The sequence below is a fragment of the Cygnus olor genome, chromosome 11 (assembly GCF_009769625.2).
Source record: "Cygnus olor isolate bCygOlo1 chromosome 11, bCygOlo1.pri.v2, whole genome shotgun sequence".
NCBI classification, from domain to species: domain Eukaryota; kingdom Metazoa; phylum Chordata; class Aves; order Anseriformes; family Anatidae; genus Cygnus; species Cygnus olor.
This window is the reverse complement of record NC_049179.1, coordinates 486,565-501,124: the sequence shown is the minus strand read 5'-3', so window position 1 is coordinate 501,124 and position 14,560 is coordinate 486,565. Positions and strand designations below refer to the sequence as shown.

Sequence of the window (14,560 nt, the reverse complement as noted above, 5' to 3'; positions counted from 1 at the left end):
CTAACAGACATCGCAGGAGCATGAGAAAGGGGTTGAACTATGAACAATATTTACCATTTTAGTATATGCCATTCCATTACATTCCACAGTTGTTATTGTTTTTCCACTGTTAACTGCATGAAAAGGATGATAAAGCCTCAAACTGAAGTGGTCAGTTACGTAGGAACACTTTTCAACTAGGAAAGCAGGAAAATGGCAAGGTAAAACATGGGGACCAAGCAGACTACACACTGAGTCTGAAAAGATACTCAAAATGAAAAGGATGACGGCTTTTCATAATATTACAGATGTCAGTTGAGTGCATTCCTCACTGACTTCAGTCAATATCTTGTTCAGATAGTTATGGGCATTTGCACCAAAAAATTTTCCCTCACATTTCATCCTCAAAACTACCTATTTTGTACAAAAGTCAAAGACTTCTATATCTAAGAGACAAACACCATATTTATATGAGAATACAATTGAGATTACAGCTGGCATCTCAGATACAAACTGAGACACTATCCCAACCAAGATCCTACTTCATATCAGATACTCTACCCATGATTAACCACTGAGCTCTTTGTTTCATTGTATTAATTTCATTTTACTTATTTTATTATGGATCTAGGAAACCTTCCTTGAAAACCTGAAATTCAAACACTTCTAGACAGTCATCTCTCTGAAAATTCTCATTTTCAATGCATCTGGTTTTTTTGCCAATGAAAAGCTGTTCCACTTAAAAACCTTGACCAGTTCTGTACCTCCAGCACCTACAAAAGCATCACTTTAATAAGTTCAGCAACATTAGATTCAGAAGATGCGTACTGAGCCTGGCAAGGAAATGCTATAATACTCGATTAATTCATTGCAAATCAGTAGGCCTATGTCTGTAAAAGACGGCATAGTGTCTGGCTTAGTAACCCCCAAAATTACAGAAGAATTACACAGCAAGATAAATTCAGCCAATTGCCAACAGTGATCTCTCTATTATTACAACTTCTGAACAGTGTATCTGTGCATATCTAGTGTTGAATAAAAATAAGACATTTTCCAGAAAGCAAACAAAGACTGGAATTAGTGTTACAAAATGGCAAATAAGGAATTAGTGTTACAAAATGGCAAATAAATATAACTTCCAATAAAACTAATTTGGCAAAGAAGAGCATCTCCAATAGCTAGTTTCTGAGTCATTATTCAGTATCGTCATAGGAGGCTATACTTTCTTTCCTGTGGTCAAGTACATCTGGTGACTCAGAAGTAATTTGTCCTAAATATCGAGCACTGAACTATCTTACATACCTCACTAGTTTCACGGACACAAAACAGTATCAAAGACACAGAAGAAATACTTACTTGATTTTGAACCACAGGAGGGGGCTATCTGACCATTTGGGCATGTGCACATGTTTGGTCTAGAGCAAAATCCATCCCCACAGGAATGTCTGCAAATCGCTACAAATAAAACATATATGCCTTTAAAACATGCTTTAAAAACCCCAAACATAAAAAAACACCTCATAGAAAATACGCGTTCAGTTCCTGACACCCATAGTTACAAACTCATTAAATTGTAGACAACAGAATCCAAAAGGGTTCCTGCCATTCATCTCCAACTCTAAAAAACAACTAAAACTTAAACATCCAGTCTCTTATGAAAAAGCCTGGGAACATGCCACGGGCTGTGCTGGATATGTTGGGAGATTTCCTTGGAAAAGGAAAACTGTGGTCCATTTTACCAAATGACTCCTGGAGGAAGGATGGCTCTTATGCGGCATTACAATGCTGTCTTTATTGCTGCACCACAGACACAGCAGTGTAATAATTACCATCTGAGAGCACATTGCCTCAGTATCTCTGGAGAGGGTCTTATCAGCCTTACGGAATTATTTCTGGGACAATGTAATATTACACGTGATATGTATACAGCAACATGATGTACGTATGTATACATTTATGTCTCTACATATATATTTCAGGGATATGGTCCAAACAAGCAGAGCAAATCTACTTGCTGGCCCAGTGCTGTTGCCTCCTTCCATTTACTTAAATAGATTAACGTATTCCACAGCTACTCACTCCTGAGAGTCCACACACCCCTTGCATCCCTCTACCACAGACTTAAACAGAACATGTGGATGAGATTAATCCTTTGTTAAATATTGGTATCACATCACTATATTGTAGCCCACAAAACTCCGTATATTAGTTTAATATATTTGAAATGGTAAAGAAATGATGTGCAGCTGTTATTGAAACCATACAGAAACACATTTCAGTTCTAGTATACAATTAAAAAAATACCCTGACATACAGGGACAAAGATAAACCCTCAGTCATAACATATAACTAGATTAACTTACGGACTATGCATTGGTTTCCACCAGGTAAAGTTTTCCATCCAGGGCAACAGTAAGCATTGTAACGTGATCCACACACATTTGGTCTGGAAAAAAAAAAAAAAGAACGAATTCTTATTTTTACTCAGAAATATGCTCTATAGTAGAGTCATAAAGATGGAAAAAGTAAATCATTGCAATATACATTTCAATAATTAAATCTGAAAGTGTTGTATGTTTTTAGCAGAACTGTATGCCTTAGATTGTTGTTTTTTTTTATGTGACATACACTCTTACAAATTGAAGATGACATTATAAAGCATGAAATCAAATCAGTAACAACTGAACAACAGGAACAGAATGGACAAAACTTGCCTCCTATCAACCCATATCTGAAAAAGTAACTCAGAGTTTTCTAGCAAAACACCCACTTAAATACAAAATGAGGGATCATAACCATCATCATTAATGAATACAGAAGAAACCCAGTGCCTTTTGAACAATAACTTTTAAGCTTCTTGTCTTCTCTGCTTTAGTCTAAAGCACTGTTACTGTTCCCTGTTTTGGCCCTGAGCAAAACTACATGTCTATGTATCAGTGAGACATGCCAATCATGACATTAGCCAAATGAGCCAAAATACGCAAATGCTTCATTAGCAAAACTGACTTACTGTCAAAAAAAATCAAGGATGTGGGTGCATGTAGACAGATAGGGCCATGTGAAATACAAATGAAGGGCTACTCCAATGAGTATTTCTTGCACTTCTTAAATGATGGATCCATAGGAATTTTTCTTTCCACCCCATCCCTCTCACCCATATTTCCTTTTTTTAAAAGTATACAAAAAGAGTTTACAACAAAAGCTGAAAGGATGTGGCAGCATTCCTATGATTTCACTGGTAAAAATAGAAAAGTTTAAACTGTTCTATGCCCCTCACTAGTAACTTTTTTTTAATGTAAGTTGTCCCATTTATTTAATGCACAAAACGCATCCACGCACGTAAAGCTAGTAAGGCATAGCTTCAAAAATGAAAAAATACGCCTCCTTTTGTTGTATGTCTCAATCTTATCAGATGAAAATTTTACAATATATTACTATTATGAGCAATTACTCAATAGATTAATGCAACTAAAGCTATCTATAAACTAGTACTTCCTAGAAACTGCTTTATTAAAATATTATACACAGATTAGAGACAGATTTAAAGTGTTTATTGTTTTAGGAAGGGGTTTTGTTATTGTTTTGTCCTTGGTCGTTCAGAAAGTTCTTCATCCCTAGTATTGCAACTGCTAAGTAAACAACAGTTACCTCATATGGTGAGGCAACTTAACAAAAACAATCTTAATATATACAAACATTTACTTATGCACATTTTCTAAATAACAAGATTTTTATACTGTATTTATTTAGGGATTTGCATTGTTCATATAATTTCAAGTATTCTGATTACAGCAACTTCAGTGACACCTAGTCCCCTCATTAAGTGCTTGGCCAGAAACTACTCAAGTCAAAGCAAACTACCATTATCTTCCACGAGATTTGTATAATTGCAAAGTGGTAACTGAGGCTGTGAGCAACACAACTGGGCATGTTGCAGGGCCCTTTTCCCTTCCTGCACTCTTCTTATTCATATTATTCCGATGTATTCAGTTTTAGTAATGTCAGCTACTTCCCTGCAGGGCTATAACCATGTAACTTTCCTAGAGTTCCCTGTTCATCAATGCCAAATGTTGCTCCATGATCATCTGCCAAGTAAGACTGGCAAGCAGACAAGTGAGATTGCTTTTCACCTTCTCTGGTCAGAAGAAATAATGGAACTTACTAAGACAGACAGAATGGTTTTGTTGCTACCTGTTACAACTACAGGCACAAACCACCCATTTCTGATCCAGGTTGGTAATAATCTGTAACCAGCTGACCATAAAGTGATACACAGACACTCTGTCAAATTTCCATCTCGTCAAGCACATGGTTTTGGGGACCATCTGGACCAAGTTAAGAATCAGGAGCAGACATCTGTGCCATGAAGAAAGACGATTTTTAAAATCTGTTTCCAAAATGGGGCTCTGGAAAACCTAGATGTGCCAGCAACCATGAAGTCAGAGACCCTGAGAGTCTTGAGGCTGTCCACATGGTAGACTACGCCATACGTCCAAGAAGCTCCAACTCTGGGGCAGCCTGCTTAGCTTTCAAACAAGAAAATGAAAAAAAAAAAAGAAAGAAGAAAAAAAAGTCATCAAACTGTACTTCCATGGAAGTTTGCGTCTGACAAGTGCATTTTCCAGTGGAACAGTTTTTCGTCAGAAAGCTGCTGTCTAGCTCATAAAAGAAACCTGTATTAAATTCTAAGCTCTACTGTAGGCTCCTTTGAGAGGGAAAGGAGTGTTCTTTACTTGTGTCTACTTGTAAAATGTCTTTAAAAGAAGTTAAGTTTGAAGGTTAAATTCATTGATATTTATGAGGTGATCGAACACTATAGCAATAAATGCCTGTAAATAAATAAAGTATTTGAAAGGATAACAATTTACCTCATGTAAAATCATGGACACTATCAATCATATTTCAAAGGTTCTATCATAGTATTTAATTTAAACAGTTAACCACCACTTGGTTTAATAGAACATATTTTCCTGCTGATATTACAGGCTATGAATAAAAAAAGAAGCATTCTATATTCTTATAAAACTGTTTTCCTGAACAGCACTACAGAGCTCAGTAATAAAATAAAACCTGATTTGTAATGGTAAAATAGGTAAAAAGGCACCCATAGCACCTTCCTGTCACTCCCAAGCCAGAAGAGGGATGAGGAGAGCTGAGGGATCCTGAGATCCTCTCAGGAACAAAGGAGGCAGCAGCCCTACACCCGCTTCCTAAACCCCAGCCTCTCTCCTCTTGCAGAGTGGAACACATTTCCCATAACACAGCGAGCTCTCAACATGGTGCCCATCATGGAGACAGGGATGGCAAGGGGGAGCAAATTCACTATGTCCATGCTTATTAAAGCTCTTGGGGTCCTGACCACTGTAGACGTTTTAGGAGGCAAGGAGACAAAACACTGAAAAACACAGGTTCAACATGCTCTCAATTTTTTTTATTTTTTTTTTTGGGTGGGGGGAAGGTTGAGGTAGGGAGAGGGGAAGGAGGAAGGCTTTCTCTTTATTTCGGAGTCACTTCTGAACTTGTAAACCATAAAGGATTTCTGTAATGGTACAGTGCTGAGAGACACTGACTGATATCCAGTTTCATCAAAGGCATCCAAAATAAACACGAAATTATACCTTTGATGATATGCAAGTACAAATTCAGTAGCAAAATGAGTTAAATAATTATCAAAGGATGTTAGTCATCAACTAGAAAATGACTGCAACAGTGAAGAGAAAAACATTCATCCAGAAATTCCAGTAATTAATGCTTGAGAATGACAGGCTTGGCTGACAGCATCTGCATGCATCAAAGTAGAAGATTTCTTCAGGAACAACTGCAGGGAATCTCTACCCCTGTTAAGAAGAAACCACCCAGCACAGGAGCAGTGGGGACACCTCCAGCATCACGGCTGTCCTCTGCAAGGCCCCGACAGACACACAGCCAGAGCCCAAGCTGCAGCCTGCCCGGGGCTGTGCTAATGCTGTGCATCCCGCTTCACCCTGCCTGTGACCTCTCGAGGAAATGACAGCCCACTCCTGAAGAAAGCATCGCCCCCCAGCTGCTCCCACGGCAGGAAGAGTTTCCAGCATTGCTGCGAGCGAAGTTTCGGGCCAAAATTCCGTCAGCAGCACTGCCATGCACTGGCCAATGCTGTCGTAACCCAGGCTGAATCAAACCCAAAGCGTGGGTCTCAAATAAATTAGGTGGAGAGACGAGACAGAGTGGGCAGGAACAGCTGAGCAAGTACGGGAGATAGCTGATCTCCAGATACAGCTGAGCCGAGGTGCAGGGACACAGAGGAAGGTTTCTCATCATTCCCTCAGCCCATTTTTCCTCTCCCTGTAGAAACGTGCAGGGATTCTTCATTGCAAGAAAATGCCTAATGAAGGACTTCAGTTAACTCCTTGGCTGCAGCAGCTGGCCTATTTTTAACATAACGTAGGGACACAGTTTTCTGGCATAAGAGAGACAATTTAAAGCAATATCATCAGCCATCTGTTATTTTCAAAGAAGCCCTTGCCTAGTTTTCTTCTTATGTTGCTAAAACTGTACCCAGAACTATTTGCTGATCGTTTCCACCTAGAATTTGGGTGGTGTTTCCAAGCTTGCACCAGGAGTTCAAAAGAATGAGAAACGGTACCTGAAGAAATGGTAGTGTAGTCTGAAAAACGTGGTCCTCTAAGTCTGGAGATAACCAACATAGCAAGAAATAGTAGCTAAGGCTCCAAAATGTGAAAAGGAATAACTTTTACAAGCTTTTTTCCAGAGACACCATCAGATCTATACCTTTTGTCATAAAGCAGCTTTCCATACCTCCCTAAACTCCTCAGCACCTCAGAGTAAATGCTGACAGTGCGAAATGGCCCCACTCCGTTGACTCCCCTAGAGCTGAACACAAGACTCAAGAATTTCCATCCTTAGCAATGTCCTTGACTGGACAGAGCTGTAAGAAACCCAGCCTAAGTTCACCTGCCTTGAGCAAGGGTTGAACTTTACAGTCTTCAGAGGTCCGTTCCCACCTAAACAACCTAGAAGCCAGATATTTGGTGCACAAATTAGAAATCTTCTTGCCGCCTGACTGCTAGGAGGAGGACTCTGGAAGCTACTTATTTCATCCGCCTAAAAGGAAACTCTAGGAAACAATGCAAGACTCAGAGTAAACAAAAAAAAAAATCATTCCTATTATCCTACAAAGGATAAGTACACATTTTTAAGCAAAATACGCTTTTTATATAGAAAGGATTGCTTCTGATATACTCGTTTTTGCCATGCAATAAGTGAGGCCGGATGTTTGTGCCATGCAGAGAGCCTAATATGATAACTATTTCTCACTCTGACAGTAAGGATACCACTGTCCCAGAATCCAGGCTCAGTTCAACTAAAAAAATAACGTGCTGAGAAGCTCTACGGGTGTCTTTGGCTCTGGCCTATGTGCAAGTCAAGAGTTCAGAATGACATGCAAGTTTCCTGCAGCAACACTGAGCACTTTTCTAACCCTAACTTCATCACACTGTGACAGCTAAATACAGCATTTAAAAACTGTGACAACCTGACAACAGTATTTGACTTAATTTGATTAAGTGAATTCTTCCGCACTTGCTCTCAAAATCTGCCTGTGTCTTTTCCAGGGACAGACCCATCTAACCTGACAGCCAGGCACTGTTCTCAATCATAGCCAGGGACAGACGTGCTTCTGGCACGTACTCCCTCCTTGTTCCACATGAGAATGTCAGTGGGTCCAGTTCGACACCCAATTCACATGGCTGCGTAAGACACAAGTATAAGGCATGAGTATACCACCATAAAAACTATCTGCTGGGCCAGACAAGCATGGCTGGTCAGCAGGAGGGATCCAGCAGGTACTCTCCAGTGCTACCCGCCATCCCCACCTTGGAGTACATCCCAGCGCTTACGGAGAGTCTCATAAACCCAACAGCTGTATCAATGCTTGTCAGCAAATGTCCTCAGGTGTTAAGCAATGCCTTTAACTTGTCTTTTAAAATGCTCTCCCTTAGGCTACTGGAAGATTTATTTTAGCTAAGACTGAAGTGTTCCTCCTCCTCCCTCCACATCATTCTGTCTCCTACCCTCTGACTCTTTCCTTGCTGGGACAGCAACGCTGTGCTTTCAAAAGGTCAGTTAACTGTATGTCTGCTGTCACGCAACAGGAAAATTGATCCCACTGTTATAGCTCACCTTGTCCCTAGCAGTCACTCGTAATTTACTCTCTATACAGGGAAGAGAAAAATAAGAAGCATCAGAGAGAAAAAACAAAGGAGAAAAGAGACAGGAAAAAAAATGTTCCTGAAAGGAAACAAATCTTATTTTGAAACCTCAGCTGAACATCACTGGATATTCTGATGTCCTCCAGCAAAACATGAGAGGGAAGCTTGAAAAAGTGGATGAAAATGATTAAGACTGTAGACAAAAGAACTGCGGCTTTCATTTGGTATTTCTGAGGCTTTAATGGTCATGAATCATTTCACAAAATGAGAAGTAGAAAGGAAAACAACAGATTCTCCAGCAAGTCAACATTCAAAGTATTGTTCCAGATAAAAGCTAGAACTACTTCATACCTCAATGAAGATATACGTACAAAAAGAGAAGGCACAGGTTTTAATTTAACAGGCTTCGTTTTACCTTCCAATGTACCTTCCAGAGAAGAGCCCAAACATTACAGAACTGTCACAAAACCAGAAAATGATTCTTCTTATGTCTCTATCTATACATCAGCCTTAACATGAATGAGGCTGTTCCGCAGGTCTGAAATCCTAAAAATAATAAAACAACACTGAAATGGGCTAGTCAGAACCGATGTGAAAACAATCAAAAGAGACATCCACAATACAAGATTGAAGAGCTACAAACATATTTTCCAGCCCAGTGCGATGGATAATCAGAAACACTCCAGGCCACAATTGTTCCATTTTACAAAAATATTTACTGAGTCTGGGGAGAAAGACCAAAGTGACACACATGCATCTATGTCCTGTTCGTCTTTAAGGATCAGGAGGGAGATAAAGAAGAGGAATGAGATGGAAGGTGATCTTACTGCAAGCAAAAAAGCTAATGATTAATCTCTTACTATTTCCATACATACAAATGCAAAGATCCCTTGCTCCTAAGCTTTTTTAAGGAGAGAGGGCCTCCAGTGAGCCAATGTCTCATACACATCTATCAAGAGGAAGTTTTTTCTGGTGATCCATGTACCTAAATCGTTTAGGTCTTGCATTTTGGGTACTACTATTCTAATAATGAGAGGCTTCAAAGTCAACATTTGCAGGATGGAAGATGAATGACAATAAACAAGACTATCCTAAGTGAGCAGCACCGCTGAACGACACATTGCAGGAAAGGAAAACAGGCATACAGGAAAACAGAAGCTGCAATTTTATTCAATAAGAATCACTGTAAATGAAGCAGACAGATAGACTCTCCCTGCCAAACCCTAACCAAGTGATCCTCCCATTTCTCCCAAAGAACTGAGAGCAGCCCTGTGCCTACTTCAAAGTCTGCATCGTCAAGCTCAGCACAGTCCAAATGTTCTGTCACTGCTGTACTATGCAGTTGCACATAGAGGAGCTTATCCAGGTAACAGCAAACACACCCAGATCAGACTGAATCTGGTGAACAACTTGCAGAACTGCCACTGAACACAAAATGTAGCTTGTGTTGGCTAACAAGAAGGAAGAAGTTTACTTTTGCAAGCCTTAAACTGGCCCTTTACTGAAGAAAGTATTTTCAGAGCCACAGCTTGGCTTCTTCGGTCTCCTCCAAACAATTCTTTCTGGAAACCTGCGTCGCAGCCTGAGGATTACTTCTCCACACTGTGCTGCAATCAGGTGCGCTCTCTGCAGGTGCTCTTCTTCCCTCCAGTCCTTTAAGTATCCAGTTTCTAAAGAGTGAACACCACCTGTCTCCCTCGACAGAAGTTCAACAACTACAAACTGAGATCAGAAAGGCTCCAGACAGATAACACCACACAAAATGTTAGATAATCCCATCTTATAACTGTGGAAGAAAATGATTACCTGGAACAAGTGGGAAGAAACTGTGCGATCTACAGCGTCTCTTGTTTTCTGAGTTAAGAGCTGTAGCATAAATCTCCTTCTAACTGGCCAGCCAGCTAGTCATAGCCACAAACAGCCTTGCACAGGACATCTCCAGAATGGAGAACAGCAATGTACCTTCCTATGATGAGACAGAAGTGGCAAACCCAATGGGAAATTCTCCTCCCCTCTGGACACAAAGTACAAACGGATTGCATGCCAGCTGTGACTTACCCTGCAGCACCTGGGTCATGTATCAGGCCAACCTGGTATAGCTAAGGACTATGCAGGCCAAAATAACTAAATAAATACATAAATAAATAAAAGAAGGGAAGAAAGGAAAATAACTACATCCAAGTCCTGATTTTCAACATGTTGTCTTGGCAAAGCGGGGCTTGGTGACAGGAAACTTGTTTCATCCGAGCCCCGTGAGCCAATTTTACAATAGTTCCAACACAACCACGTTTTGTACAGCATGTCAAGAACATTGCTGTATCATTTATTGTAGCCTTTTTCCACTGTCTGCTCTAGCAGTGACTTGCTATCATCAAATGGGAAATAAATACTGAGTACATCAAAAGTACTTTTCTGATGACTACTGTCAGACAGCTTTCATTAAAAGTATCAAATGTAAATAAAAATTTACATGTAGTGGTTAAACTAGTATATTCAAAAACAGAATTAAAACACATCGTGGCATTCGGGAAGACATCTATACAATCAGAATTGAAAATCATACATTATTCCCTCTTTAAGCATTAGCCCTTCAGCAAGCATTGATAACAGCTATTGCCAGCTGCAGAATAAATTCTGTGCTGGCTTCTTGCTAGTCCTAGTCCATACATCCCGCTCCCCAGAGAAAGTCACACCTACATCAAATCACATCATATGGTCCTACTGGGAGAAAGGAAACATGTACACGAGACATGATGCCAAGATCTATGAACTCATTTCACTTTTGAATTAGATTTCCATTTATGTACAGGATAATGTAACAATAATGATAAAAAAATAAAATCACGGCCATCAGCGAAGAAACTCGGAGAGGTGCAGAACCTTATGCTGCGTGTAGCTGCCAAGGAGACCTCCACAGAGGCTTTACGCCGTAAGATGCCAAAAGCTGGAAGGAAGTCTGCCATTCTGCCTGGAAGCCAGCTATTACAGTAATTTGCATGTATTCTTAATTGCCCTATATTAAAATTTAATGGCATTGCTTTTATACCTGAAAATTCACAGGGCTGGCAGGTGGCAATCCAAAGGGCTCTGTTTCTAGTGCATTTTTAATTACTTTTTATCCCCAAGTATCCAGGCTCCCTCCTGCTCCCAGGGTGACACAGACAAGGTGTGGCACCAGCAGCCAGCCAGAGGTGTGCAGGCCAAAAAGTGGCAAGAAAAATGTTTGAGGTTTTTCAGTATAAACCAATATTTACCGGTACGGAAAGTCTGCTTTTCTTCACCAAGCTGTTAGTGGTAAATATTGGTTTAAAAAGAAAACCAGAAGCCTTAATTATATAGTTGAATACTGGAATTATATTATAGATTTAGAAGATTTATTTTATTTCAGGGAGCAGTCATGCATAAAAAGGATCAAATCCAACTGAGTTTACTCAAGCAAGCCTATCAGTAAACCTGTGAACTTTGTTTTGTGAGCACAACCAACAGAAATTGATCCAAAAGCCCAATCACCTGTTGAATAGCTTTAATCCAAGTGTGTTATGAATCTCATTGAAGCCAACTATTATGTTCTACAATATTCACTATCATTTCAATTTCACAACAATTAAATTAAATCACTTTTGCACAAATGTATGAAGAAATTTTAGGTCTCTCAAAATTTCTGCTGAGCTATTTGTTAGGCAAATAATTGCTTTCTTTGGTCATTATACTGATAAAAAGGCAGATAAACGTGCTTAAAATCTTATTAAGAACTGATTAATCATCATTAAATTTGAGGTCTTTGTCTAGCATCATCAGAAAAAGGGAAAACCTAATTAATTCTAAGATCTTCAAGCACAATATTTCTTGTATGCAGTAAAGCACCAATTAAATCACCAGTAAATTACTTTCGGCTTTATATTCAAATGATTGAAATGTATATAAGTGGTTCACTTCAAGAATGTATTGCTTAGAAAGAACTTCCCATTCATGGCCCGGTTCTGTAGTTTTTATTTCTTCAAAAATTGATGCTATATTTTTTGGTGTTTAAGGAATAGCAGGATAACGGTTTGATGCCTTATAATTCAACACATTAACGTTTGTGTTAAAGCCTTGGGGGTTCTGTGGATAAAAATGTCTCAATAAGATGCTTATTATTTTTACTTGCTGAACCACAACAGATTCCAGCAACATTTCTGTGAATGGGGAATATGCAAATGATATATCTAGTTACATGCTGAAATTAATTACTGCCTTTCTTTTGATTGCTTTCTGTTCACTTAGAGGCAGCAGGTACCAGCACATAAACACACACTGCCTTAGACCAAACATACTGGGCACTACTAAGACTTCAGTGCTAATGTTTTAATAGTTGGATCAGTTCTAACTACAGGAGCAGCAAGCTTCAAGCCTTAAAATGAGTACATAAGAGGCTTTTCCACATAATTTATAATTATTAAAGCTAAAAATACTTATAGAACTGTATTATGTGCTCAGACAGCTCACTAGTATAAACAATGAGGCAAAGGTCACAGGGAAGAAAGCAAACATCTCCTGCCATCAACAGCTTGCAGTAAAAAATGTTAAGTGTGAAAAATCGCCAGAAATGAAACAGATCTTAGACTTCTTCATTTTTACATAAAAGACTAGTATTCACATACAGACTTTCCCTGATATTTTAAAACGCTAAGACCCTTTCAATAGTAATTATAATCAAGCAAATAAAAAGTCTAAACTTAAAAGAATTTGTCTAAAAATGTAACCCCATGCTCCTACAATCAGAGCAAGAGTTCATTTCAAAAAAGGAAAAAAAGAAAAGCAGTCTTAGTCAACTACAATAACATCAAAATAAAGCTTCCCAGCATCTGTTATGATTTGCATTACAACCCTCAGATTCCCAAATGTATTTGTACTGATGAACAAGTTAAAAAAAAAAAAAAACTTCTTGTAAAATCATATTTTTAGTGTTTTAGTCCATTCAATAACAATGAATTTTCCCTGTCTAACATATATACAGTTCCTGTACATTCAAAATACGTTTTCCATCTGGGTTTCCAAAGAATTAGTTCCAACCTTGTCTGTTAAAATGACAATTCTTTTTATTCATACTGTACAGTACACTACCACACCTAAGGAAGCACTCGCAATTTCTGAATTGGAAATGTCCTGCAGGGTTCTCCCAACAAAGATAAAGATGACTGGGTGTTAACGAAGGGATTTCCATCTCCTCCAAGCAGCTTATGCACTCTACTCTCAGCCTCGAATGAGAGTTACAAAAAAAGTTATCAACCGAACTAATGGTTTGTTTTGTCTTTACTGTATCTCAGAACATCTGGCAATCACACTTTATTTAAGAACTTGCCTTCCAAGGACACTCATTCAGAACTCTAAAATTCCAAATATTTGACCAAGATATAAAATACCTAAAATTGATATTAGCATTAACTCTAGATTTGCAGATCACTAAGTTGATATGGAACTCACAGATAATATACAATAAAAGGATGGGGATGAATCACTGCAAAGTACACAAGCTGAAGGCTTCAGTTAAACATACAAATCAACCCATAAGATTGAATACTTATCCTAACCCATCCTGGACTTCAAAAATGATTAAAATTGAAATATCATCTGTGATGCACTATTATTACTATCTAAACAGCACAGTCATATTCAACAAAGAAATTTTATCCTCAGCTGCGTGCCTCTAACTCCCACTAAGTCCATCAAGGCAGTGCACATGTGCTAGGTGGCATATTTTATCCCACTGATCAGAAAGTGATGTTTGTCAGCCTGATATTAACTCAGAGTTCTAAAATGAGAAAGTTCTTTAAAACATCATGAAGAAAAAAAGGTTCTTTCTAGAAAATACTTTTCCTTATAATTTTTTATTACTTATAATTAGTCCCCAACTAGTACAACCCAACAACCCCAATAGCCCCCAACTTCAAGAACAGCTTTTGTCAAAGAAAAGACCTACTCTGTCCAACTGTTCCTCTGGTGACAAGGTATGAGGAAATGAAATAAGAGAGTCTGACCCTACAAAATCAGATCCTTGAAAAACAATACCGACAGCTTGCATCCATTTTTGCAGAACAAGAACCCTAAAACATAAACCTTCTCCAATTAGGCAAACATTAAAAAAGGCCAAGATTTCCAATCTGCATATAAATAAAATGTACTATGTAAGTGTGAGGAAGTCAGCAAGAAATTAAAGCATATCCATCAAGGCCTCTAAAAATAAAGCTGTAATAGCTCCTCTTGGGGAAGTCACGAAAACAGAAAAAATCTTGCATCCCTTAGTGAAACATAACTATCTCCGTGTAATTTTTGCTACATTTGCTCTCTGCCTGATGAGTGAAAAATCTTGCTATGGGCTGAAACAGTGCACC

The 14,560-nt window shown here is 38.8% G+C and overlaps 1 protein-coding gene across 5 annotated transcripts in view; it reads right to left on the bottom strand.

The window, feature by feature from the left end:
• FBN1 (fibrillin 1) overlaps positions 1-14,560 on the bottom strand; it is a 156,514-nt gene that overhangs the window by 140,578 nt on the left and 1,376 nt on the right. For all 5 annotated transcript variants that reach the window (XM_040569672.1, XM_040569675.1, XM_040569674.1 and 2 more), the window contains exons 3-4: positions 2,343-2,425; positions 1,336-1,434 (exon numbers count right to left, since the gene is read on the bottom strand). In XM_040569672.1, the coding sequence (XP_040425606.1) occupies positions 1,336-1,434; positions 2,343-2,425 (182 nt within the window). The remainder of the gene's footprint in view (positions 1-1,335; positions 1,435-2,342; positions 2,426-14,560) is intronic.